Source organism: Salarias fasciatus, chromosome 8 (genome assembly GCF_902148845.1).
Source record: "Salarias fasciatus chromosome 8, fSalaFa1.1, whole genome shotgun sequence".
Lineage (NCBI taxonomy): Eukaryota > Metazoa > Chordata > Actinopteri > Blenniiformes > Blenniidae > Salarias > Salarias fasciatus.
This window is the reverse complement of record NC_043752.1, coordinates 4,429,554-4,456,630: the sequence shown is the minus strand read 5'-3', so window position 1 is coordinate 4,456,630 and position 27,077 is coordinate 4,429,554. Positions and strand designations below refer to the sequence as shown.

Below are 27,077 nucleotides of genomic sequence, written 5' to 3'. Positions count from 1 at the left end.
AGCGCCTTCAGCTGTGATCACACAGCAACGCTTACTGATTTATTCCTCCACCGTGTTTATTTTCAGCTCGTTGTTCGAGTGGTTCGCTCTCTCTCTCTCTCTCTCTCGGATAAGTTTCTGATTCGTTCCGCTTTGATTGAATTGGTTTCCAGCTTCTGATTGGTCACAGACATGTTCACGCTGTTTTCAGTGGAACAAGTCGGTTTTAGCCTGTCGAGCTGGTTTTGACCTTTTGATGAGACTTCCTGTTCTCTTCTCACTTGATTAGAATCAGGTTTTCGAAACGGATGAGTGTCTGAATACTTTCGCAAGAAGCACCTGTGAAAAATCTGCCAACTGACAACACTAGAGAACGTCAGTCGACTTATGTTCCCGACGGAACTTCTCAGACTGAACCGGACTTCTCTTTGATTGATTTCTGTCTCCGTACTTCTCGGTCTCAGACTCTTTGGCTGGTTTTCAACTCTTTCGATCAGTTTCTGATTTGATTTCGACTCTTTTCCTGCTTTGGGTTCTGCTGGTTTTCCAGTTGGACTGAGGTGAACCTGTCAGTCGGGTTCTGGTCTTATCAGGGAAATGGTTTCTAACTCATTCTTAGACCTGTGCTGACTTTCTTGAAGAACTCCATCTTTTAACCAGCGTGGATTGATTTCTGACTTCTCTCTTCTTGGTTTCACATCCTTTTGGTTGCTTGTTGATTGATTTTTTTTTTAACTTTTTGAAGCAGCTTTTCTTCCAGTTTCTTACTATTCTTGTGTTTTTTCGGGCCTTTACATTAGAAAGAATCATCTGAAGCCAACATTTCCAATTGGAGTTTAACTTGTCAACCTGACATTCGCTGGACTGGTTTTTCTTTCCTCTCTGATTGCTTTAAATCTTTCATTTTTTTCCACTGTTTCTGACTATCTCTTGTTCGGTTGGTTTTCTGTGGGTACTCCGTCTAACAACTCAACATTGATTTCTCTTTTTTTAGGTTTTAGAGCCATGTTTTGGGGGACTTTCCTTTAAGACTGAGCCCTTTATGTCCTGATTTATGAGGTTTTTCACTGTTTCCTGGACTGATTTTCCATGGACCGTGCCATCTTTTTTCTTTTTTTTTTTTCTTTTGCTCATTTTGTGTGTTGTGTTGTTTTAATAATTTGCACTTTTTTTGTTTTTATTTCCTTAAAAAACAGTGACTTTATAAAAAGGTGAGTTACCTTGCCTCTGTCCACGGTTAACGTCACAGAATTTCTTTGAACATTTCAAGCAAGTACAAAAAAAAAAAAAGTTGTTTTTTTTTTTTTCCTCTATGGTCTTTCTTTTGAGTGAAAATTGTCGAGTGGCCTTCAATTTCCATCTCAAAGGCAGCCGCAATTTCAGGTGGCCTGCCGGCAGGTCTGAAATGAGCCCCGTGAGAGGAAAACACGCAGGCCGGATGCTCGGAATTGTTGGGTTGTTGTGATGAAGGTCCGTTGGAGGTTTTCCAGGCCCTCCTGCGGAGAGTCTGTCAGGTGCGGTGGGAAAGCTGCAGGGTCGAGAGCTGAAACATTTAGCAGAACTTCATTCACTCAGACTCACGCTGAGAGCGGCAGAAGACAAACGGCGCTTCCTGCGAACGGCGTGAGTCCGCCGCCGCAGAGAACCAGTCTGGACGAGGAGCTCCTTCCATTATGTTCAGACTGGTTTATCGAACAAAGGCGTTTAATTAGTCTCTCTCTCGATCTCTTTCTTCAACGTTTCGATGTTAGAAGTCTTTGGAGTGCTGAAGGTCACAGAGCTGTCGGAGATTTTACCTGATTCCAGGAAATTCGAGAGATGCAAGTCTAAGAAAACCAGAACGAGGCCTCGTTTACACGATTTCAAGTGAAAACGGTAACTGATTGTTGCGTTTTGGGTGTCTGTTTACATGACAACAGCACTCAGAGCCACTGGAAATGGCTCCCAGTCCACAGGAGATCATGTGATAGCTTTCCTTCCACATGTGTGACAATCAAACTAATGACAGTCTGATTTCCATCCATTCATTTACTGTTAGACTTTGTGTTTTCTAAAACTGTAAAAATGTTTGAGCGTGAGTGTTACAGGAGGTGAATTATTTCATCCTCACCTCCCCATCAGGTCACACCGTCCTTTTCTCAGCCTCTGAATTGAAACCGTCTGCTTGTCTCCCGTCCGGCCGGGCAGAAATGAGTTTCTGTGGAAATCATTTGACAGCGAAAGTGCAGCGGATAGATAATCCATCACAATGAACAATAATTCAGCTGTTAGTTTTATTTTTTATTTTTTTTTAGCCAGTAATACGTTAACAGGGTGTATGCTGTTCAAATCATCACTGTGTGGCTGCGCCTCAAAATAATAATGTAACTGTGACAACAATGGTGAGGGAAAAAGCAGGCATGAAATTAGCTGTGATGGATTAGCTACGTCAGGTAATTTGCTCGTGTCTGCGCGTTAAATTTCGCCCTGTACGGGGACACGTTTAATGCAGCAGCTGCCCAAAAAAAGAGGATATACGGCTGAATTAATGAGCAGGAAAACGCTCCGTTTCAGAATACCGAACATATATACTGTCATTGGAGCCAAGTCACGATGTTTTATTTCTTTAACCCTCGAACAAATTGAGACATTTCTACAGAGGCTAGCCTCAGCGGCTCAGGCCCCGCCCCTTTTCTGTCTCACCCAGTGAGGTTGCTGAACTATTTACATCCTTTCAGCCTGTTAGCACAGCGTTATTTTTCCATTGGTAGCGCGTTAGCTTACCTCACTGTAGCGTGTTTATATCATTAACGTAGCACAGTATGTGTCATCTCTTCAGCACTGGCTTCTTTCTGTCTGATCGAAACGGCGCCTGTGTTTCTGTTTCAGACTTCCCTTTGAAAGTTAATAGTATTGGTATCAGCGGAAACATTTCAGCCCTGTTAACGTGATACAGCCCATTATGGTTCTGCAGTTTTTTTTTTTTTTGTCTCCATCAGGTCGCACCAGCATTAGTGCGCCAGATTTCAGAAAGTTCATTTAGCTTTCCCATCACTTAACTTTTTACAGCAAGTTGTGTTATTGACTTGTGCCTTTGTTTCCCCAGCCAATCACTGAGCAGAATACAGAATGTTACATTTCAACATCATAATGAAGTTTATCTGAACCGTTAGCAACATTTAAGCCAGATACAGTAAATTATAATGTGAAATGTTGCGTAGGAAGTGAACGTTTTGAAGAGAGTTTGTACTACAGACGTATTTTAGTTCTTGAATTGGAAACAAAGAACTGATTTCAGAGTTAAAATCCATAATTTCTGGTGAAAAGGCATCTGACAGATCATCATTTTCAGTGTTAAGATATTCCATTTGATGTATTGATATGTGACAATGAAGTCCTAATAGTTAATAGAAGTGATTGTTACAACACAAGACTCCACTCCAAGGAAGTTAAAGGAACTTTACTGAACAATATGTTCTCCTCTAAATCAGTCACGTATCTCACTCCACTGGAGGCTTTCAGCAAAATTTACCGAGAACACGCTTTACCGACGCCAACTCATCTGATCCAGATAGCTTTACTGTCATTCAGCAAATTCTGGTTCAGTGTGGGCTCAAACATCTGACAGCGATTCCTGAAATGTTTGTGATTAATTACAGATGTAAACTCTGTCACATGAGCAGAAAGCAGACAAGCTGCGGAGTCACAGTGTAAATGTTGGGAAGTCCCAGTCAAACGGGCCTTTCAATATTTGTTCTGCCTGATGTCCACACACACACACACACACACACACACACACTCTCACATCAACTGAATCTTAATTAAATCTGTGGCCAGTGGTCCACCTGTCATCTCGAGCTGGCTGCCCCGGAGGGGGGGTTGCTGTAATGCTGATGGGCACAGATAAGGACCACCTCCCCCTCCCCCTCCCCCTCCCCCTCCTCGCCTCCCCCTCCCGCAGTGCCTTGCTCAAAGTGGCCGTGCAGAAATTGAACTGTTGGCTGACGAGGAGCTCTGTAAATTGCTTTGGGGTCCGTCCACGCGTGATGTTCCAGTGCTTGAACTCAGGAAAGCTGAGGATTTTTTTTTTTTTTTCCCCCCTACTGCTGATTTCAGGAAAATAGCGATGACGGGGAGTGCAGGGTAAGTATCGTGAGCCAGAGAGGGTGGACAGATGGAGAATGAAAACAGCGGATTTATTCGTTAATATTAATGCAGGTGATAAAGATATATACCAATCGAAGTCTGCATTATGCAAACGATGATAAAATTACCACATGTGCAGCGTAATTACGCCCTGAGGGACTTGAACCAGGACGTATTTCAATGTAAACACAACATATAGCCCTATCTCTTACTGTAATATTAATAACAACAATCTGAAACATGTAAAAATAAACAGTCCTGAAATCACCTTCACTCTTCCTCGTTCGTTATGTTTACAGTTCATGAATATCCAGATTTATTGTCCTCTGAAAAAGAGGAATAAAAGCTGTTTCTGTGTTGTTTTTCTGTGTTACTCAAAGGTCTCCTAAAGCAACACCATTATGTGAATATGAAAAAAAATCTCTTGAGATCTAAGAAAAATGCTGGAAAACATGTATTAAATCGTTTCAATTGACTTGTACGTCCATTATCTGCGGGTGTATTGATAAATAGACCTGGAGACCTTGGAACTCTCAAGTCTTGAAGCAGAAATGTTTTTGAGGGTGAAACTCGTACCTGAGAGCGGCAGGACAAACAAGTCCAACACTGAGCTTTAATAAAGTGAACACTGTGAGCGTTTTGCAGTCAGACACTCGCTCTTCCTTCTCAGGCTGACACCAGAGGATATTGAGTCTTGATAAAGTCACCAGGAACAGGATGTCTGACAGAGTTCAAACATTTCCGAGGTTCAGGAACAATATTGCCGACGACCAGAGCCTCGTGTGAGGCTGTGACTCCCCGTCCCTGAGACACACACCTCCTCGGCTCTGCCCACCTCAGCAGAAACCAGCTCTTTTGTCTCCGTGGTTCCTTAAAAGTTCCTCAAATGACTGCAGTACATCTACAGACAAGACGGAATGTTTATTTTTTTTTGTCTGAATAGACATTTTACTTGTCTGGAATGATTGGACAAACGATATGGAGCCCTGCCCATGAAGACGTCATGATTCACAGTTCAACTCGGGGATTTGGGGCTAAAACTGGGATTTAGAGCCCAAAACTAAATATTTTGATGCCGAACCAACTTATTTTCTGTGATTCTACCAAAACTAATCAAGGTCTCTCATCAGGCGTTCGGTCATTTAGGTTTAACTCTCCAAGCGTTAGTTGGTTCAGACGATGTGAATGTTGTGAAGAGATCTGAACGTTCGCCGATGGACTGGAGAAGTTTGATCACAGTCGGACACTTTGAATGTCGTGGAGATAAACAGTTTTCAGGCAGATTTCAGAAACATTTAACAAGATGGAGCCCTTGTAACTACCGATACGGGCACAACTACGCTCAGGCCGACACTTGGAGCGTATTTGAGGTGAACTAAAAGAACATTTTAATGGCAATACTTTGCTTAGATACTGTCATTTTTGAGATTACTACTGTAGTACACAGTGAGTTTCCAATTGTTCACGTGTGTTTGAGCCTTAAAAGATTTCAAAAGAACATTTTTTTTTTTTTTTTTTTGGCCTCGTCTATCCAATGTTTATAAACTAGCATTACTGTCATAATCCTAATGGAGCGTTCACCTGGCCAGAGAACAGCGTGTGTGTCCTTTCAGCAGGCTGCTGTGTAGGCGTGCTTCACGACGGCTGCAGTCCAGATCACTAGACGTTGAAATGCTCAGTGGTTGATGTGACCTCCACACACAGACCAGCTGACCTCCTCCTCTGTGCTGAAGCTATTCACACTTATCAGCAGAGCCATTTATTATTACCTTCAGCCGTTTCTCAGTAACAATCATTCGAAGCTCCTTTTTTAGTCTCTGAAAACGTAGGAACGTGTCAAAGACATCAGCTGCTTTGTGTCTATTTAAAGGTCTTAAATCTGTGTTTTCTTCGCGTTACAGTCATAAGCGGAGACGTTAGCCTTCCTTGGTGAGTTCAGCGCCGCAGATTCAACATCCGATCCAAAGTAAATCATTTAAAATTCATTTGGGGTTGAAACGCCTGCAGCTACTTTATCGTCATCTGTCACTGAGATTCAGAATGTTCTGCTGTTAAAAACCTCACACTCATCCGCATGTTTAATATTACATGAGAGGTTTATGACCTCTATATATTGTTAACTTTCTAAATTATTAAATGCAGCTTTTAATGAGTGGATCTCGGTCTGAATATTCATATTGACTCACATAACTAGAGTCAAACTTTTATTTTGCTTTGTTTGGGGGCGGGGGGGGGGGGTTGGTTATTTTTTGTAATAGAACCACACACACTCACATGTGCAGAGAATGTTGCACTATACGGAAGAGCAGCAGAGCTGGATGTTGCTGTGTGTAGTTCTGAACTTTTAAACTCTCGGTTTGAGCTGTAAAAGTCGAAGATGGCCCGGGAGTCAGTCCTCTCTGGAGGACCAGCGTTGAAGTGATGGGCGCCGTAGTGCTCATGCACGGGAGCAGCGTGTCCACCCTCAACACGTCTGCATTTCCAGAAAGCACCATTGTCATTTTAACACGTCCACAATGCAAATAAAGATTTACACTTTCATTCTAAATCATTGCTGTGTAACTGAGCCCTAATTGATTAGAGATGAATGTCAACACCCCTCCCCCCCCCGCCTTCCGCCACAGATCAAATAGGAGTGTGATACATTTAGGCTGAATCCCATTTCACCCCTTAGCCCTTCCCCTTGGCCCTACCCCTCGTTTTGCGCGTTCACGTGGAGGGGTAGGAGTGTCCCAATTGTCATTATGACGGAGGGGTAGGGCCAAGAAAGAGGGCCAGTCACCCCTCCAAAAGGAGATTCTCGAGAGGCACACTCCAAACGGAGGGGTATCGGCCGATGGCGAGGGGCACTTGTTCTTTCAGCCTAGATCATGCCTGGCGGGCGGGGTTAATTCACTTCCGCATTGACTGGAGTGATCGTTTCCACACCCGCGCATTCCAGGCGCATTCCAAACACAACAGATAGACGATTATTTTCAATAAACTGGTTTCTTCAACACGGCCCGCCTGGAATGCGCGGGTGGGAAACGAGCGCCCCCGCCAATGCGGAAGTGAACTAACCCCACGGTCCAGGCGAACAAAACAAGCGCCCCTCGCCACCATCGCCACTGGATGACAGATTTCTCAGAAAGCCTTCCAAGATCGGCAAGATGGCGGCGTCCGCAACGAAAGACGTTCATAAATGTCAGTATTTTGTCAATTAATAAAGTTTTAAAATGTAAGAAAAACATTCTTCTTTGGCAGATAATTGTCGCATCTGCCTACGTCATCGGCAGCGGCGACTACTGATGACGTACGCGATTGTCGGAGGGGTGTCCCAATTCGGAGGGGTTGACTTTCTCCCCTACCCCTTAGCACTCCGTTTCATAGGCGGAGGGCTAAGGGGTAGGGCTAAGGGGAAGGGCCAAGGGGTGAAATGGGATTCAGCCTTAGTCTAAAGTTGGTACGATTCAATATTGACATTTTTGTTACAGTACCAATTTTGTTTTAGCAATGGGAGAAATTCCCAGACAGCTACTGCTGTAAATTCAATTGTAAAAGTGACCCTCTAATAAAAGCTTAGTATCAATTCAGATTTACCAAATCAGTTTGATCCGATTGGCGATTCCATTAGATTTTCCCTTCACTTGGTTCATTTTGGTTTTTCCGTCACAGTACCAGTTTTACTTGGATATGGAAGAGATTCTCTGAGAAGTGATGTTGTAAATATGAATGAAAATATGAATGTTTTTATTGAAGGAGTTCCATTAATCATGTTGTTTTTATTGAAATCGTAACAGATTAAAACAAACATCAGACAGCGTGAATCGGGTGACTGCTGACTCACTGTGAAATTGATTTTTTTTTTTCAACCCACCCCTATAATTTCATCTCACGAAACAGCTTGAAAACTCGAGCTGTGAACACGGTGACCTGCTGAACCAGCAGACTCTTGTGAGTGTGTGATCGCCGTGGACGGAAACAGATGCCAAAACAGTGAGACAGATGTTTAAAGAAGCGTTGCTGTACGTCAGACTGCTCACTGTGGCCATTTCTCTGCCGATCCCAGATTTCCTGCGAGGCAGGAGATTGATGTCGGCCGTGTGATTTGCAGACACTTGTTGGGTTTGCTGATATATGCACATAAGAAAGCGCGCGAGGGTGAATGAGAAGCGGCGCTTCGTAACGAGCTGGGAGCTGATCTGCGGAGCTCTGAGTTTCAGGATGTAGCTGCGGCGCTTGTTCCAGGACTGAGTGACTGACACATGAGTGCAGAGACGGGAAGTGGAACAGAAACACCGGCGTGGCTCGGAGAGCAGAAGGAGTGCAAAAAACTGGAGAAGATGAGAAGAAACAGCTGGAATAAAGAGGACGGGAGAGTGGCAGTCGGAGCCGTTCAGGTCTCAGTACAAGCCGGCTGTCAACGCTAATAGACAGAGGAGGAGGAGGAGGAAGAGATGTTCGGCCAAACAAGCTGTCACCAGCTATAACAGAGCAGAACCAGGGTGCCAGGAAGTTCTCTTCAGGCAGTTTGGAAAAGACGCCTCCACAGATCTGAACCATTCTCCCCAGGAGATGAACGAATGAAGGAGGGCAGGTGACGGTCAAAGACCAGTCAGTCAGGATGAAGACAGGCTGGAATTAAAATCCTCCATGTTTCTTTTAGCTCAAAGAGTTGGAGACGCGCCACTCAGCCCGGCTTTGCTTTTATTTGTTGCATCGTGGAATTAGGAGTCAGCCGGGACTCTCGGGAGGTTTGATTCTCCGCTGACGTTAATGTGTCGACGTGAACTCTTGAACTCCTCGTGAGGCTGAAGACTCGCGTTTGTTCCCGATGTCGAGAGAATCATGTAAATTTTTATACGCGGCGTGATGAATAATGGGATAAGTGAGACTGTGAACGCTCTTGGACCGGTGGTTGTCGTGGTAACCGGGGCGGCTCAGAGTCGTTGGATTTGAAATTCTTCGGTCTCTAAACCGCCGTCCCTCAACCCAGGACTGTGACTTCCTGTGTGATGGTTGTATTTCATTAACCACGAGAGAACACGAAAACAACACTTTCCAACCACCTGACCTTTGACCCCTGACTGAGAGGAGAGTCACATCCTCCTGTCAGATCGGCTCTGCCTCCTAGTAAAATTCCTTCCAACATGTTTATTCCGTAAAGTCCTGTCGATGTAAAGGCAAACCTTCAAAAAAACCCTGAACATGTCACTTTGTGCCTCAGCTGCTCCGGTTATTCTGTCCATTCTGAGAGCTTCATGCTCGTATGCATCATTCTGAGAAAACTTTGGGAGCTTCTGCTGCTTTCTGAATTCATCTTACTGAACAAAAGGTAGTTTTCTAGCTTGAAGTTGAACTTCAAGTTAAGCAACAGTCAAAGAAGTTAAACTTCATAGTTTAACTTGTTGCCTAAGAAATTGATCTGAGATAAAAAGTTTTGTTTACTCAGCATTAAGCAGCTTCAGAGCAAACAGAGAATCCTTTATCAAAGGCATACCAGCTCTGTTATTGACCTTGTTTGTTAAAAATACCGATCTGTCTTTATTTTGTATCTGTGATGTTGGTCTAAATGTACAGTGAGTGAGAAATTCTGCCTCTTGATTATCAAGTGACCTTTGAATATCTGTCGGTTCTTCAGTGTTACTGAGTTTTTTGATGTACTGAGAGGCTCACATTTCAAAAGCTATAGAATATTTTAACCCCAATGAACTCAAATACAGTTTAGTGAACAAGTCAGCACGCTCAACATTTAACAGTCTAGAGTTTCAGAATGAGGGTTTTCCATGATATCTTTATCTTAATTAATGTTTTCACAATGACGAGCTGAGGTTATCAGTGTGTGACCGTCCTGAGGACCAGCGTGATGGCTGACATGGACATGAAGCTCTGTTTCTCTGCTTTCTGACACTTTGTAAATTGCTTCTCAGCGTCTGAAACATTGACGGTTTTGCTTCTGCAGACATCCGCGGGCTGCAGGGCTTCCTGGACCAGACGTCCCGTCAGGGCGTGGACGTGGCGCTGCAGCGGGTCGACAGGAACATCAGCAAGGTCTTCACCAACCTGTTCACCACCATGAGGACGGAGGAGCTGAACCGCTACCGCGACACGCTGCGACGGGCCATCCTGCTGCTCAGCCCGCAAGGAGCGCACACGTTCATCCAGCAGGTCGGACACGCTCCTGGGTTTTTTGTTTGTCTGCGGGGAGAGGGTGATTGACGGGTCGCGCGTTCGCACGCGTGTGGAAGGAGCTCACACTTCTCAGCTGTGGGTTTAAACCATGTCCGGATGTGTTGGTGTAAAGATGGACGTCCCACAGCACAGCTAGCATGCAGCAGGACGCTGTTTTAACTGTATTAAGCTTCATTTCGTTTCTTTAAAGACATGTCAGCCCTTAAATGCTAACCTGAAGACAGCGCGAACGAGTGAGCACTTGACACATTTTAAGGCGGAGGAGAAAAACCTCCTGAATGCAGAAAAGCGTCGGTGTGTGTGCAGAGAGGAAACACGTCCTGACACCAAGAGGAGAAAAGAAATATGTGTTTAGCAGATAAGTAAGTTTGCACTTGCAGAAACTAATTAAAGATGAACCTCTGGTGTGTAAACACAACAAATGAGTTGTTTCATAACGAACAGCTGAGTGTGTGAGAGACTTCAGGACTGTGTGTTTGGAAGGCTGCTGGGACTCTGCAGATGACCTGTGAAAACATGAGTGCTCATCCGTTCATATTCAGACTCGTATTTCTTGTTGCATTTGTTGGACCTGGTTGTAGTTTGAAGAGATTTTAGGAGAGGTTTATAGAAAAGTCGCTGCTTCTTGACAAACCTGATGCGTCTTAGCCGACCATTCGCTACCACTAAGCTAACCGCTAATGTCTTCTGAAATGCTGATGACTTCCCCAAAATTGAAAAAACCCGGACAATCCACCGCCCGAATCCTTCGTGACGCCTCTCCAAACGGCCACAATCACGTGAATGAGACTTCGAAAGGTCTTTGAATGCCTCCTGAAAGTCAGACGGCTGATTCTCTGGAGTCTCTCTGTCCTCAAACACCTGGAACTGTGATTCTATTCCTCTTCAGAAATCCGCAATCAGTTTACCAACATCATGAATAGTCCTTCAACACCTTTCAGAAATCAGAAAAATCTGATGACGGACGCCCTGAACTGTCCTTGAACGCCTCTCCATATACTCATATGAGCTATTCATCTTTGTTTTTCAGTCACATTAGATGTTTTTTCTGTGTTATTGAATATAAAGCAGACTGTCAGGTGTGTTGCTGTTTAGTTCTCAGCCGCCACTCGTGCGTATGAAGAAATCTGCAAGCGTGTCTGAGAAACACTCCAGTCCGTTCACGACGAGCACAAAAACAGGAGCGTGATGGAAAAGTGGAGGGTGAACACGGAGTGAGAGGCGGCGGCAGATGAGGGGTTAAAGAGGCGAGTGGACGCGTCCAGATCAACACGTCCTGAATCAGCATCTGTGAGCGTGAACAGGTGTGAGCGGCCAGCTGGACAAGCAGATGGACACACACACACACACACACACAAACACACACACACACGGTTATCATGCTTTTCAGAGGACGCTGCATCGGCTTACTTTAATTCCTGCAGATTTACTTATAATTGATCCATAGCTACTTCCTGTTTCATTGCCTAAAAACAAGAACAGTGACACACACACACACACACACACACACACACACACACACACACACACACACACACACACACACACACACACACACACGTGCGTGTTCCTGTACAGCTCCACATGTGGACTCATTGCTTTTTACACCTCTTTAAAATCTGGGGTGGCCATGAAGAACGGTAGAAGTTCTGTCTTTGCACAAATTTGGAGTCAAGAGCAATCAAAACCGTTTTGAAGAGGATGTCCTGAATCTCCAGGTGAACACTGGACGACCTCTTCAGACATTTGTCGATACAAACACACAAAGTGAGAGTCCCTTTGAAGGACAGTGCAACAGAAGAGAGAAGAAGAAAACCACAATGTTTGTGTTTAACTTTGTGGAAGTTTCAGGGACGTACAGAGAATGACTGTGTTTGTGTGTGTGTGCGTTTGTGTGTATGTGTGTAGTTTCGTACCACTCATGCTGTGTCGTCATGGTGACAGTGCTAATCTTAAAGTTATTAATCCCGCTCTGCTTCTTCTCGGTTTCTCATCCACACGTGTTCACGACTGACTGACATTCAAACCAGTTGCTCCAGAATCTTCCTGTAAACTTTTTTTCCCAAAAACACTCATCAGGATGTTTGATGTGTGTGTTTTGTGTCCAGGTCGGTTTCATCTTATCACAGCCGATCATTTTCCTCTTTTTAAGTCAGAATAGGATCACATTCTCACGTTTGCTACTAATACTGAAGTACAGATGTTTTAGGCGGTGCAGTGGGATGAGATCCAGGTACCACTCGAAGGGAATCCAACTTGAAAACTTGGAGAGTCTTTGGTACGGCCACTTGAAACAACGCTTTCATTATTATCTTAAATAACGACCACAAAAATAACTCCTAGCTCAATATTTTAGGTGTTTTTCTTCCAGTATTTATAGCAATTGTTAGCTTAAAGCTAACAGAAACTGCTACAAAAGTTATGAAATATGCTCGCTTGCTAAAAGTGTGAAAAAGTATTGAACTTAATTTAATGTTCATGATGTAGTTTTTATACTGTGGTGGCAGGAACAAGTCACTGCAGTTGAATTGACTTTTTTTTCTACTTTTAGTCTTTATTGTCATTGTGCCATAATGAAATTACAATGTCCAGCTCCTTTCAGTGTCATAAAAATATCCCATATCACCCTTATTATAAAACACAAAAAAAAAAAAAAATAGAATCTTAAAAGAGAAGATATATAAATATGACAGTTTTGCACTTGATCCCTTATGTTCTTAAACTGAATCCAGGAAAAAGATAGGGTGTATAAAGCCACCATCTGGTGGTACAAATTGGTATTGCAGGATAGATCAGACTGGCTAGTTGTGGAAGATTAATTTGAACACTTACTGATTTTTCAACTTGTTTACTCGAATATTGGGTTCTTTTAATAGTAAGCATTCAAATATAGTTGCAAACGGAAAAGGAAAATCCCTGCAGGTCTGTGGACACGTCGGTTTCAGCTAGCTCAGCATGAAAAACTGATTTCTGCAGACGGGTGTTAAAAAAAAGAGCAGCTGAAACAATTTACTGACTATTACAAACCTGCGAAGCCTTCAACTGTCAAAATTTGACTTGTTTGGTTCACTATTTCAATGTGTGTGTGTGTGTGTGTGTGTGTGTGTGTGTGTGTGTGTGTGTGTGTGTGTGTGTGTGTGTGAGCGCGCGCGCGTGTGTGTCCCACACCACAGTTTTTTCTCCTTTCTTCTTTCGGAATGTTTTCTCGCCTGAAACTCGAATTTTTGGAGAGGAATTTGGAGTTTGAAACTAAGTCCTTCAACAAATCGAGGGGTGAATGTGCCGACTGCGCCGTGCTGTTTTTAACGCTCGGTGAGCTCGGGAATTCCGCAGTTCCGTTCCAGACGTGGAAAAAGAGACAAACATTTCGTGCTGAACGCATCCGACACCGATTAAATGATTCATAAGTTTGGTGTTTTTATTATCTTCGAACATGTCGGAGTCGAGTCTATCACCTCGCCTTGCCGCCAACATGAAAGGAAACCTTCACCTGTGTGTGTGTGTGTGTGTGTCCTTATTTTGCTTAAGGACTCATGTCACCATGGAAACAAAAATTGAGGTCCCAGTGAGTAAAATCATTGTTATTTTCAGTGAAGTTCGACAAGTAGTTGTTGTAGTTCAGAGTATGTCTTCAAGTGAATGTCACTGGAGTGTGTGTTGTGTGTGTTGTGTGTGTTGTGTGTGTGTGTGTGTGTGTGTTCTTGTCCTTGTACACTAGGAGGGACACCTGATTGATTGAAACTCACTCATCTTTTCACCATGCAGACAGAAACTGAGGTGTGAAGACGTGTTTGAAGGAGAAACCGCGGTTTAAAAATCCAAAATCCCGGGTTGGATTCACAGTCTGCAGGAAAGGAAGTGTGGAAAAAGCATAAACATCGAAGCTTAGAGGATCAACGCTCTGAGCCTCAAAACACAACATGTGGGGACCCAAATGCAGGATCACACAATGACTGTAAACCTGTTTGAGTGTGTGGCAAAGCGGGTCTTTTGGTGACGGTTGAGTTCAGTGTGTGTGTGTGTGTGTGTGTGTGTGTGTGTGTGTGTGTGTGTGTGTGTGTGTGTCTGGTGTCACTGAGACTTTCATTAGCAGCGGGACATGACGGCGGGGGCGGGGTGTGACTGAACTCGCTGGAAGTTGCAAACTTGAATGATGTCATGGAAACCTGTGAAAAGCTTCGTTTACTCAACACACACACACACACACACACACACACACACACACACACACACACACACACACACACACACGCACACACGTCATCTGAGGACACTACACTGACTTATATTCATTTCGTTCTGTTCTTCTTGCAGACTGAAGCTGATCAAACCACAGCAGTTTTTATTTTAAAAGCGCGTCGGTGTTAAAAGTCTGACTGGCTGCCGTGAGGCTCTCTGCCTCGTCATGTCCGGGCCGTCAGACCAACAGCCCAAGCTCCAAAGACTTCTGCCTTCGCCTTCAATCCTTCATTCATCACTTCCTCAAATCACTGTTTCTCCTCTTCCTCCTTCTTTCATCTGTCCACTAATTTTTCCTCCTCTTTTCATCTTCTGCTCATCCTTCTCTTCCTCCCCTCTTTCACTTCTATTTCTCTCCCTGCCCACTTACTCTTCCTGTCATCTTTCTCTCCTCTTCTTGGAATCCTCTTTCTCTCTTCCATCTCCTCTTTTTCTCTTCCTCTCCTCCTCCTCTTCTTCTCCTTTTCTTCTCTTCCTCCCATCTTCCTCTTCTTCTCCTCTTCCTCCCATCTTCCTCTTCTTCTCCTCTTCCTCCCCCTTAGTGGTCTTTTCCTCTTCCTTCCTTTTTCTCCTCCTCTCCCCCTCTTCCCCTCTTCCTCTACCTCTTCTCCTCTTCCTCTTTTCCTCCCTTCTTCCTCTTCTCCTCCTCTTCCTCTCCTCTCGCTGAATAACGGAGCAGTGAGCTTTAGATCGGAAGGCGGGTCGATTCTTGCAGTTGCTCGGGGAAACACCTTGATTGACAGGATCCTATCAGACCGCTGAGCAGTGATGTGTGGCAGCTACACACAGGTGTGTGTGTGTGTGTGTGTGTGTGTGTGTGTGTGTGTGTGTGTGTGTGTGTGTGTGTGTGTGTGTGTGTGTGTGTGTGTGTGTGTGTGTGTGTGTGTGTGTGTGTGTGTGTGTGTGTGTGTGTGTGTGTGTGTGTGTTTACATGTCCTCGGGGTGAAAACGCCTCTGACAGCAAATTGAAAATGACCTCAATAAACACAAACACCTTTTTACTCCATCTCACTGAAATATAAACACACACACACACACGCCCAGTCTTGTATTTCTATCCTTGTGGGGACCGTCCATTGACTCCCATTCATGTCTAGCCCCTAACCCTGACCCTTACCCTAACCCTAACCCACACCACAACAAAGCCTAACCCTAAAGAAATGTTTTTGCACTTTTACTTTTTTCAGTAACAACAACATGGTCAAGAAAACACTGTTTCTCCTACTTAGGACCGGAAAAAGGTCCCCACAAGGCACGTCGTTCCACGTTTTGCTATCCTTGTGGGGACATTTGGCCCCAACAAGGATAGAAATACAAGAACGCCCACACACACACACACACACACACACACACGTGCGCGCAGCAGCACACTGGCTGATATATCATATCCGTCACTCACATGCAGAGTTTCAGGTACAAAAGCAGACTTTTACCCTTTCGACCTCTTTCTTAGCGTCTCTGGTTTTTCATGGTTCGATCTCATTTCCAGTTCTTTCAGTAATTTCAGAAACTTTCTTCCGACTGAGTTTAACGCAACTTCTTTAAAGGTGCATTAAGGAGTTTGCACATTTTATGCGAAACAGCGCCCCCTGCAGGCCTTGGGCGTAATGCAGCTTAGTGAAACACTCGTGCCTGTGGCTCACGTGCACAGAAGGGGGGAACTCCTTCCTCGCTCTTTTAGTAGCGCTCAAGTAAGATTTAAGTTTCTTTTACCTGGTGGAGTCTGTGCTGGAGCTGTGGCAGTGCTAGAAGCCAGTCTTTTCTTACTTTCTGGAAGATCCTGCTCAGTTGTTGCTCACTAAGCATCTGGCGGAGTAATGGCGGACAAAACGAAACTTAACCAGCCGGCGCGTGCATCACGTCATTCCTTTCAAATTCTCCCCAAAAAAATGCTGGTGCCGGACCGGCACTGCAACTTTCAAGTGACAATTTAGCGCTGTTAGAGGTACTGGTAATGAATATGTCAGGGCACATTGGACACATCATTAAAAATGTGTAACATATTTATGGTGGAAAATAAGTATTTTTAAAGTTGAAAAACTCCTTAATGCACCTTTAAAGCCATGTTGAACAAAATGTTTACCTTTGATAAATTCTGAGCTGGTTTCAGACTCTTATTTCTGCTTGACAGATTTTGTCCTTCCTGTACTTTAAAACCTTTGAAGGGGTTTGAACTGGAGATAAATGTGACGTCTTTATATCATTTATCACTACATTTTCAGTCTTTCCGTTTTTAAATAACCTTTAATGGCCTTTATCTATCAGTCAGTTTACTCCTCGATCTGATTCGGACCAGTTTTGCTGGACTTTCGTCTATTTTTCAGCTTAATTTGACATCGTTTAATGGCTTCTTTTAAAGATGTTTAATGCTCACTCATTGTTGATCCATTTTAAATATTCGGACAGAGGTTGATCCTACTTTGTATGAATTCCCATCAGATCTTATTTTGCAGATTGAGAATTACAGATATGTTTGACTTCCTTTGAAACAAGCTTTACCCAAACAGCCAGTCTTCAGTTATGTTTGATTTGTTTTAAATGTCGCACCGTGCTGAGATCAGGCTGCAGAAAGTTTGTTGTCTGGATCCAAACTTTTCTCACCTGTTGTTCGTCTGGCTCCGCTTTTCTTTTTTTTTTTCCTCCTTTCTTGTGTCTTCTGCCTCGAGCTGTGAGCTGACTTTTCCCCTGAAAACTCATTCTGACCTCAGAGGCCCCTCTCCTCGGTGTCGGGGGCTCTCGGAGCGCCGCGCTGACCTTTAAAGCTGCAGCGAAACTTGCCAACACTTCGCCGTGTTTCCAGAGAAAAAGACCAAGCCGATAAATCTGTCCCCGACATGACTGGGATGTAAATGACCCCCCCATCTGTCGGGCCTGTAAATTCCTGGATTAGCCAGCCGTTAAAAGTGGAGGTTTTCGTCCCCGCGTGGCTCCATTGCACTCCTGCCGACATGTTTCTTAATCATTGTTAATCACCGCGGATTTGTCTCCCATCAACATTAGTCCTTGTAGAAGGACGGCATCCATTAATGAAGCCAAGAGGAGGACTAATGGGAGGAGGAGGAGGAGGAGGAAGGTGAACAGGGGAGACCCTCCAAACCACAACAGGAAGTACCAAGGAGACTGCTTTAGTTCGTCTGAGCAGACGAACATGGAGGGAGAATCAAACCGGGGCTCTTCTACACTCTCCAGCCTCCACACGCAGATCCAGGCTGCTGAAGGTCGATCCTCATAACAGTTGGGGGTTAAAAGGGTTTTTAGCATCCTTTGAGAACACATTTTGGACAACAAAACCTTTGAACTGGATCTATTTAAATTGGTTTTGGAGAAATGTTTCCTTTCAGACTGTATATTCACGAGATTTTATTATTTTTGGATTAGAATGTCTGATTTCTTTTGGTCTCGAAAAGTTTCATACCAGTTTACAAACAGCGTTGGAGTTGTTACATTTTTGGAGGCATTCCCATCCTTTGTTAGACTGGTTACTTATACCCTTATCTAGGACTAGTTCTACCATTTCAATCACTTTTAGACTCTTTTAGACAAGACTGATTCACCTTTTCTCTTCAAGCGGTTCTGGATAACTGCTTCAGGACCTCTGTTGGTCTTAGTTTTGACTCTTTTTTCTATGTCTTCTTGCATTTCTGACTTGAATTCTGACATCTCAGAGTAGGTCTAGTCTTATTTTAATCTTGTTCCAGACCAGTTTAGGACTGATTTGAACTGTTTTGACAGACTGGTTGATCAGTATACTGTTGGATTGGTTCTGGATGTTCAGGTTCTGTTTTGAGACTAGATTTTTCCTCTTTTTGAACCTCTGTAGGACTTTTGAGCCTCTAGGCTAGTTTCCACAGTGTCTCTCTCCCATTCTTGGGCCTGTATTTCAATCAGTTATCAAAGACAGTCAGTAATCATCTTCTGAGGTCAGTCGAAGTTATTTCTGTTAGGCGTGTAGCTCCTGAAAAATTATTATCAAGGTTGATATCTTAGTTTCACTGAAGTAATCGACCACATACGGAAGCTGTAAAACTGTTAATTTGTGAGTTTGTGAGATTTTTTGTTGTTGTTGTTGTTGCACTGAAGGTGAGAATTAAACAGTTACTCATCAAAGTGTGAAGATGCACTGAAATAGTGGAATTGATGGTGATTCTCTCAGCTCAGCGTGACTCCTCTTGTCAGGATTAAACATTGAGAGCCATGTTGAAGCTGGACAGAAAGTCGGTTATTATTTTCCTACTTGTGTTTTTTTTTTTTTTTTTTTTTTTGCGCGGGTTCGTCAGAACCGGGTTGGAACCATACGAGCAGAGTTTGCCTCAACTCGGTGGGATCAAGATCGATCTCCTCCCTCAGCGCTGCTCTAATTGGAGCACTTAGTGTGAGTCTAATTGCCTGGAAGGAGGCGGAGGTGGAGGATGCTTGACGAGCATTAGCGCTGATTGGAGATCAGCACCTCGGTCGGGTCAACGCCTTCTCACACTCTTCCCATTATATGAAACCGCAAGGTGACCTCGCCCTGTAATCTGCCCCATTTTTTTCTTTCATGAGGGGAACTGGAGAGAGGATGATTTGTTTTTACCAGCAGATACTTTCCGCAGTACCACAGTCTAAAAATGTCAAACTGTCAGGATGAACATTTTAAACAGAAAGTACTTCGTATTGTATAATATTGTGCTTGTGGTGAAGTTGCTTTTTATACCACATGAAGCAAATAGAAAACCTAAAGTTCCATAATTTCACATGATGTTTTAGTTCTTTTTTTTGAAGACCCCATCTCTTCTGAGCAGTGTGTTGTGATCAATTTAAAAAAGAGACTATCTGGACTGAGTTTGGGTTGATTTGACTCAGTAGTGGTTATTTTTTGACGAGTCACAATCAAGATTTGGATTTGACATCAGCTTCTTTTTTTAATTTTTTGACATCGTTTTGGTTCAGTCGAGTTTTAAACTGGTTCAGTCAAAGCCATTTTAGTCAGATTAGGTTTGGATTGACTACGGCTTGGTTTAGGGCTGTTTATTTGTCGGTCAGAGTCCAGCTGTTGGTTGGTGAGTTTCAGGCTGGTTATGTCTGGTGATAGACCTGCGTGGAAATGGTTTGGCCGACCTTTGGTTGTTATTTCAAACCAGCTTCAGACTGGTATTCCTTAACGTTTTGGGTTGTTCATGCTTTACTTTTCGACTGGGTTTGTTATCGGTTTTGTCTTCATTCTAGAATAGTTAGCGACTGGTTTTCAGTTACCTTTGGTCATAGGTTCACTCTTTGGTTAACCGAAGACCAAAATGGTTTTCACCTAGTTTTGGACTTGTTTAAAGATTGCAAAGTTCCTTCTGGACTTGTTATAAGCCAGATTTAGACAGGTGAAAGAATTTTACACTGGTTATAGACTAGTACTGGATTAGCTAGAGATGACTTTAAGGTAGTTAAGGGCTAGTTCTAGGGTTATAGACTAGTTTTTTGCCTGGTTTTGAGCTAATTCTGAACTGGTTGTAGATTAATTTTGGCCTAGTTTTGAGCTGATTCTGAACCAGTGAAGGTTTTGTTTTGGCCCGGTTGTGGGCTGGTTAAGGACTTGTTTTAGACTGTATTAGACTAGTGTTAAACTGGTTACACTAGTTTTGGCCTGGTTATGGTCTCGTTTTGACTCGACTACAGACTGGGTTAGTTCTCAGTTCATGCCGAGCGGCACGTTTCTTCGCAGATGTTGTAAAGTGTGATACTCTCAGCCAGCAGCGGTGTGAGATGGATGAGATGATGGATCGGAGACAGGTTGACGTGTCGTTCGTCACAGAGGCAGAGGACCGGTGGTGGCGGCCGGGGTGGGGGTGTGTGTGGTGTGTGTGTGGGGGGTTTGCTGCTGTCATTTGTTAGGTTGATGAACAGTGCGGCTGATGAAGCACCGGGCTGACAGAGCTAATCTGATATGAGCCAGAGAGCTTGGGGGCAACACAGAGGCAGCTGAACTGTGAACCTGCACCTGTGCAGCAGTGAGCAGACCCCAGAGGATTGTGGGAAATGGGGCGGTAATGACAACGTGCACTTTAAAACCCTCCTAAGGTACAGTCGACTTTCTCTGGCTAGACTGATATGGGTGTAGTTCAGCCTGTTCAGAACACTAATTAAAAGTTAAATGTAGCTTAATTATTTATAAAACTGATGATATGCTAATTTATCACTGGAGGATGAAGTTGCTCACAGCAACCTCCCGTTGTATGCAGTGACATTACACAGCAGATTACTGGCTCATGTTAGACGATGAATAGTTAGAAGTCATTGACTGAGTATCTTGATCGTTGTTTTGTCACATTCTGTTATTTATTTATTTAAATTAAAAGCTAAAAGTGTAGCACATTGCGCTTTTAATAGTCAGCCTCAGACTCTCAGAGTGAACGGATCTATACAATCGGCCCGATCGTGACTTTCTGACCTCGTTGCTTCCTGCCGTCCGAAACGAAACCGGCGAGATAACGCAGCTCATTAGGAATCCGACTTCTGGCTCCCGTGGCTCCAGCGAACACGTCACCCAGAGGTCAGCTAACGAGGACGCTAACAACACATAACAACGCCAGCAGTTTCTCCGCCCAGCGTCACCCTTCAGCCGCCTCCTCACCCCACAAACACATGATGTACCTCCGCTCCAGCCCTGGCGTTCACTCCCTCATAGAAGTTTTTAACAGAAGTTGCTGCTACGATCTGAAGGGGGCAGCATCGTGTCGTTTAGTCTTGTGATTGACAGCGTTAGCATGATAACTTGTAAATTCAGCTTCTTCTGACAAATGGATGTGGGTAGTGGTCAATCTGCTGGTTAGCAGCAGGCTAGCTGTTGTAGCTGTGTGGTTTTTCCATGTTAGCTGAGGTTCTTACGTCAAAGCTGGAAGAACATTGTCAAATCTAGAAGGTATGAAGATGCCCAGCAGGATGAGAGCAGGTATATCCTGTGATAGATCATCCTGGAAACCTGGAGCAGTCTGTTGTTTATGACCTCCAACCTTTGAACGTAAAATGACCCTCTCTACCAATGAGCTGTCACATAAACACGGACGCTTGATGCGTTTGTTTTTGTCACCAAAGAGGTGATTTGACTTGGATTGTTGTTTATGAAGCAGAAGCTGCAAAAAAAGAACAGTTCAAGGTAACTTTACCTGCCCCAGGGAGGGAATCCGGTTTGATCCTGCAGTGAGAAAAACAAGCAAATGCAGTAATACAAACAGTCTGGTATTTAAAAGACAAATAAAGCAGATTATAAAGCTGTCGGACCAGCAGATTAAATCTGCGCCCTGGGGCGTCTGCAGCTCAGCTGGTGAAGTGGATCGTTTTACAATCCATCGGTCAGATGTTTGGTTCCTCGTGTCCAAGAGTCCTTGAGTGTGAACACTAAACTCCTCCCAGCGGACATCACCGTGTGTGTGTGTGTGTGTGTGTGTGTGTGTGTGTGTGGATAGACGTGACTGATCTGAAGCCTGCTGAAGCAGTAAAATGAGCTCTTTAAGTGAAGTCCTTCGCCGAGAGGAGCGGAGACCGACCCACTGACACCGGAACGTTCACTGAGGTCATTCGCCTTCACGAAGCCTCGCCGCGGTTCACGGGGAAGCAGGACGGGCCGGGGACTTCCTCCGCAGAGTTCCCGTGTGAAGCCGCCTCACGCAGCACTGTGCCCCGTCAGCAGCTTGTTGTTCCGATCCTGAAATAGCTCAAGTCCCCGGAGACGCCGTGAAACTTGGTGCTGTCAGACGGCATCATAAATACAAGCTCCCCGCTTCCCCCCGCCGCACTTCACAGGTGCCGCTCCCCCTCGCAGCTCTTAGAAACCCGTGTTAAGAACACTCCGCGGGCTCCGTGCTCAGATTACTGAGATCAGGGCGTCTTCGGGAGGATCTGTGGAGGCGTTCATGTCTTTTTGGCTGCTTTTGTGTCGCCATTTTTCCTGTTTATGTGGTCTGTCACACCGCTGATAGAAGAATTAAATCTCAGTGCTGTAGGTATTGTGGGTTTCTCTGCATGGCGGCTTCTGGCAATTATTCTGAGATGTAATAATGTGAATGCAATTTGTCATGATGGAGTTTGAGAGAGGGCAGGGAGCGGTGAGGGGGGGGGGGGGGAGAGAAAACACAGGGGGGAGGAGTGAAGGAATGGGAATGAGAGAGGAGGTGATTGGTCACAGTGCGACAGAGAGATGAGTCAGTCAGGTTGAGCGGCGCTGCTGTTTCTGCTGCTGTCATCAGGTTTCTCTCCGCTGTGCTCAGACTGCATCCAAACAGGCTGCTGCTGCCGCTTCGCTCACATTTACAAACCGCAGGAATACAGTCCGGGCCTGCTCCGGCGCCTCCACGTCACCGTCCGGCCTCATCCACATCGTCTGGGCTCCTCAGACACCAGAGACGGACAGAAACCACCGCATTTGTCTGTGAACGCTTCTGAAAACCAGTGTCTGGAAATGGTTTTGCAAACCATCATCCGTGAAAACACGTAAAACTCATTATCTATTACATCTAAAAACCATTTTGGTGGCATCTTTGAGGAAAGACGTCGAAAATTGCGTGTGAAAAACCGTACCGACTTGAACCTTGAACCTTCTATCATCTTTGAACACTGATTAAAAAAAACATTGTCAGTGAACACAGAAGTCAGTCTGACTTCTCGGATGACTCACTGTTCCAACTTTTCTGGCACTGGCGTTTTGACTTCTGAAAGCTTCACTTGGTCGAATTATTATTGTAAATTACCTGGTTGGAGTGTTTGTTTTTGCTTCCATCTCGATGTGAATCCGTGTGTGTGTGTGTGTGTGTGTGTGTGTGTTTCTCTCACACCGGGTGAACTCGGACTGATTGTGCGTGCAGAAATTAGCGGCTGAGCGAGCTCTTCCCTCCTCTCCACTCCGGCAGGGAGACGCAGAAAAGCTTCTGTGCTGCTGAATCAAAGTGTTTGCTGGGATTTGTCCTCAGCTCAGGCAGCTGCTGATGCATGAAATATAAAACACACACCAGCCTGTTGGCAGCTCCTCCGTGTGTGTGTGTGTGTGTGTGTGTGTGTGTGTGTGTGTGTTGTACTGATGCAACTTTGTACTTTTACTGGGAACTCTGTGTTATGCAGGAGCTGTTAAATCCCAGGATTTGTACCAGCATGGTGTTCAGATGGGAGAAAGTGTCCAATCTGTGAGGTCGGAGGTCAAAGCCGCCTCTGGGCCAAAATCACCATTAAAGATCATAAAAACAGCAGTGAGAGGAACGATAATTGGGGGGACAGATTTCTCATTTGGCCTCGTTAATGTTTCATTCATGGGGTTATCTCGTCTTCACTCGAGAACGTGACCTCTGCACCCCCGCGGGTCGTCATGGCGACAGGAACATCTGTGGAAGGACGAACCGAGACATTAACAGAAATGAACACATGTTGGAGTAAATTGAGCTCTGGTGAAATCATTCCGATACAAACCATTTCAGAGCTGCCGTCTCGCCCTCTGTTCCACTTCCTGTTAGCTTGCGTGTTAGCTTAAGATGTTGTTTCAGTGGCTATGCATTTACCACTTGACTAACTTCATGGCAGCGTCGCTGCTACAACTCCACAGCACGACCGCATCAATTCTAAAACACGTCACACAGGAAGTAGCTCAGCCTGCTTCCACAGCAGCTCCCATTAGCATTAGCATGCTGAAATAGCAGTTAGCTTCCCTTTCTACGAACCTGATTTAGAGAGGTGTTCATAGTTTATCTCAAATGTTTGTTGCTTCTTCTTTCATTCATAGATCTGTTTCAAGAAGAGCTAACATCCAGATTATAAAGCATCTTCCTCTTTTCCCTTTCTTGTCAAATAGTCGCCTGAACACAGCGTCGTGAAGACGCCCTGCCGGAGCCACACAATTAGAAATAAACCAACAGTTGGTTTAAGAAGTCCGTAGTTGCTCCTTTCATCCCGTGACTCCACCGCGGTGTGTACGCGAGCGGTGTTTTTGTGTCTGGGAGTGTGTGAGTCCTCTGGGTGTGCTCCGGCGGCGCTCTCGCTGCGCCGTGCTCCCAGCCTCTCCTGCTGTTCGTGAGCACTGTGCCGCCTTTAATGTGACTCCACCTGCTGCTCCCACCATCGGCTCAGACAACAGCGGCACAACTTAAGTGAACCTCCGAGCCGAGATGATTTGGTTGCACAACAGGTGTTTAAGTGCGTTGGAGTGTGTAATCATGTGTAATTACCTGAGCTGGCAAGTACATGCTGCTGCTGCTGCCTTTCTACACTTTGCTTGTACTAGTAGTTATATAAAGTCAAAACTGCACAGCACAGCATTTATCAGCTCTGCCACAAACTGAGTGAAGCATCTTTCATTCTTCAAACTTGAGACTCTTAAAATTCAACAGCTCAAGTTTCAGCTGCAGTTTTTTGGGGTTTTTTTTTTGACTCAGGTGAATTATTTAGATGTGATTAGAAACTGACTCCACAACTGTTCACAGCACAGAGCCAAGTTCATCTGTTCTGCTCCTCATATCTGTAGAACATCTGAGGTTGCTTTTGCCTGTGCGAACCACGGTTTGAACCCCAACCCCTCCCTGAGATAGGTTTTAAACTCGATGCTGGGCAGAGAGCTCGTGAAACATCCTCAGTACAACTCCACAAACACTACGTGACTTCCTGCATCAACAACACCGTCTGCAGGTAGACTAGAGAGCAGGAGTGATGTCCCCGGTTCAGGGATTCTATAAACTGAATGACAAACACAAGACAAATATCAAGAGAAAGGTGAAAGACGCCTCGTCCAACAGCTGAATCACCAGTAACCAGCAGAGTTCGCCCGACGTCGCTCATTAGTTTATTGGCTCACACACTTTAGTGAGAAGCCTTTTTTTTTTCTAAGTGTGTCTATTTTTGTTTCGGAGTGTATTGATAGTTCTTCATATTACCCACAACAGATTTAGCTACAGGCCGGTTGTTGGAGTGTATTGGACCAGATCTGAAGTACCCTCGACCTTCAGCAGCCTCGTGTTGGTCGCCGCCCGTCGGTGTCAGATGACGAACGGTCCGTGCTCGGCGAGAATGCAGCGAGCGCGCGATCGATCACCCGCAGCATGTTCACATCTGCATCCACTCACAGCTCATTTACCTCCACATGGACGCACCTTTAATGGACCTCTGCGCTGACTCAGCGTTGGCGCGGCCGAATCGATGCTCGCACGGCCCCGCCCCCTCCCCCCGCGCCCGTCCCAGGACCTGTTAGAAACCCGGAGAGACGCCCGCAGGACTCCGGAGTGGAAGCAGCTTTGTGCTCTCCATCGATCGGAGCGCAGAAAGCAGCGGGAGCTCCCCGGGGAGGCGGAGGTGCTCCTCTATTCAAACAGTCGTTGGAAGCGCTGGCTGCCTGCGGTCCGCCCGCTCTCTGAAGGCTTGTCATTGTGCCTGTTTACATGAGCTGCTGGCAGATTCGTGGCTTCGCATCTGACTCACAACAGATAAATAAACGGCCTTTTAAACACTCGTCTGCCTTTGAAGGGAAACAGCGTGAAAGACCTGCTATCCTTTGTGGAGGAGGAGTGGGGGAGGGGCGGAGGAGCGGCTTTTTTTTTTTTTTTTTTTTTTTTATCACCGCACTCAACAATCCCTCGTCTTTGTTCTGCTGCTCGTCGCTCTCTGCTCAGTCTCGGCGTGGAGTCTTTTCATCCAGCGCCGCGAACTCGTCAGGCCTGGCCCGCCGTGTCAGGCGGTCCCGTCTCCGCAGAGCGGCCGTCATCGGGAAGCGCACAAAACAAGTCGGCATCTTCTAAAATACTGTGACGTCCTGCTCTCTGACTCCTCTCCACCTCCGACGGTGTTTCTGAGAGGCTGGGAGCAGATCGTGAAGGCTTTATCCATCAGACTCCAAACACTCAGATATCAAAAACCAGATGAATATGCGGCTCAAAAGTCTTTGATTTGTCCAAAACTCATCTAAAGTAAACCAAAAGTATGGTAAAATGCTAAAATATGTGCAAGTCCAGTTCAATATATGTCTCAAACCTGTTCAGACACCATATTAAACATTTCCAAAAACACCATCAAATATTCCATCAAATGTTCTGACTACCACAAACAAAAGTTCCAGAAACTGTTTAAAACTACACCAATCTTGAATATGTCAAAGTTTAGTCCAGAACCAGTCCGAATTTGACTTAAAACCAATCTACCACTCATATAAAACTCAAGACTTCACGATCTATCAGGAATTTGTCCAAAAAAATCCTCCAAAACACATGAAAAATATGCCAAATAAAATAGTTCCATGTGTTCTATTATCCAGATCAGTCAAAATTAACTCCATAGTCCACAACCAGCTCACGATGGACCAAAAATGATAATAATTCTAAAATTATCCAAGCACAAGTTCATAACTAGTTGAAAATACATGAATAAAAAGTCCCTCAGAAGCCAAAAATCACAGCATTACTCTTCCAGAAGTATTGAAAAGAAGCCAAAAAAATTCAGCCCAGAACTCCTCAACAGCAAAATTAGAGCAATATCTGCCAAAAGGGTGTTAAAATGAGGATTAAATGTGCCAAAAACAGCAGATATCCTTCAATATGGAAGAAAAAAAAACCTGTGCAAAGATATTAAAG

General features: G+C 44.7%; 1 protein-coding gene across 2 annotated transcripts in view; it reads left to right on the top strand.

Annotated features, from left to right (window-relative positions):
• The window catches only part of grid1b (glutamate receptor, ionotropic, delta 1b), a 364,457-nt gene that overhangs the window by 247,581 nt on the left and 89,799 nt on the right, over positions 1–27,077 (top strand). For both annotated transcript variants that reach the window (XM_030097441.1, XM_030097440.1), the window contains exon 4: positions 10,046–10,251. In XM_030097441.1, coding sequence (XP_029953301.1) covers positions 10,046–10,251 — 206 coding nt within the window. The remainder of the gene's footprint in view (positions 1–10,045; positions 10,252–27,077) is intronic.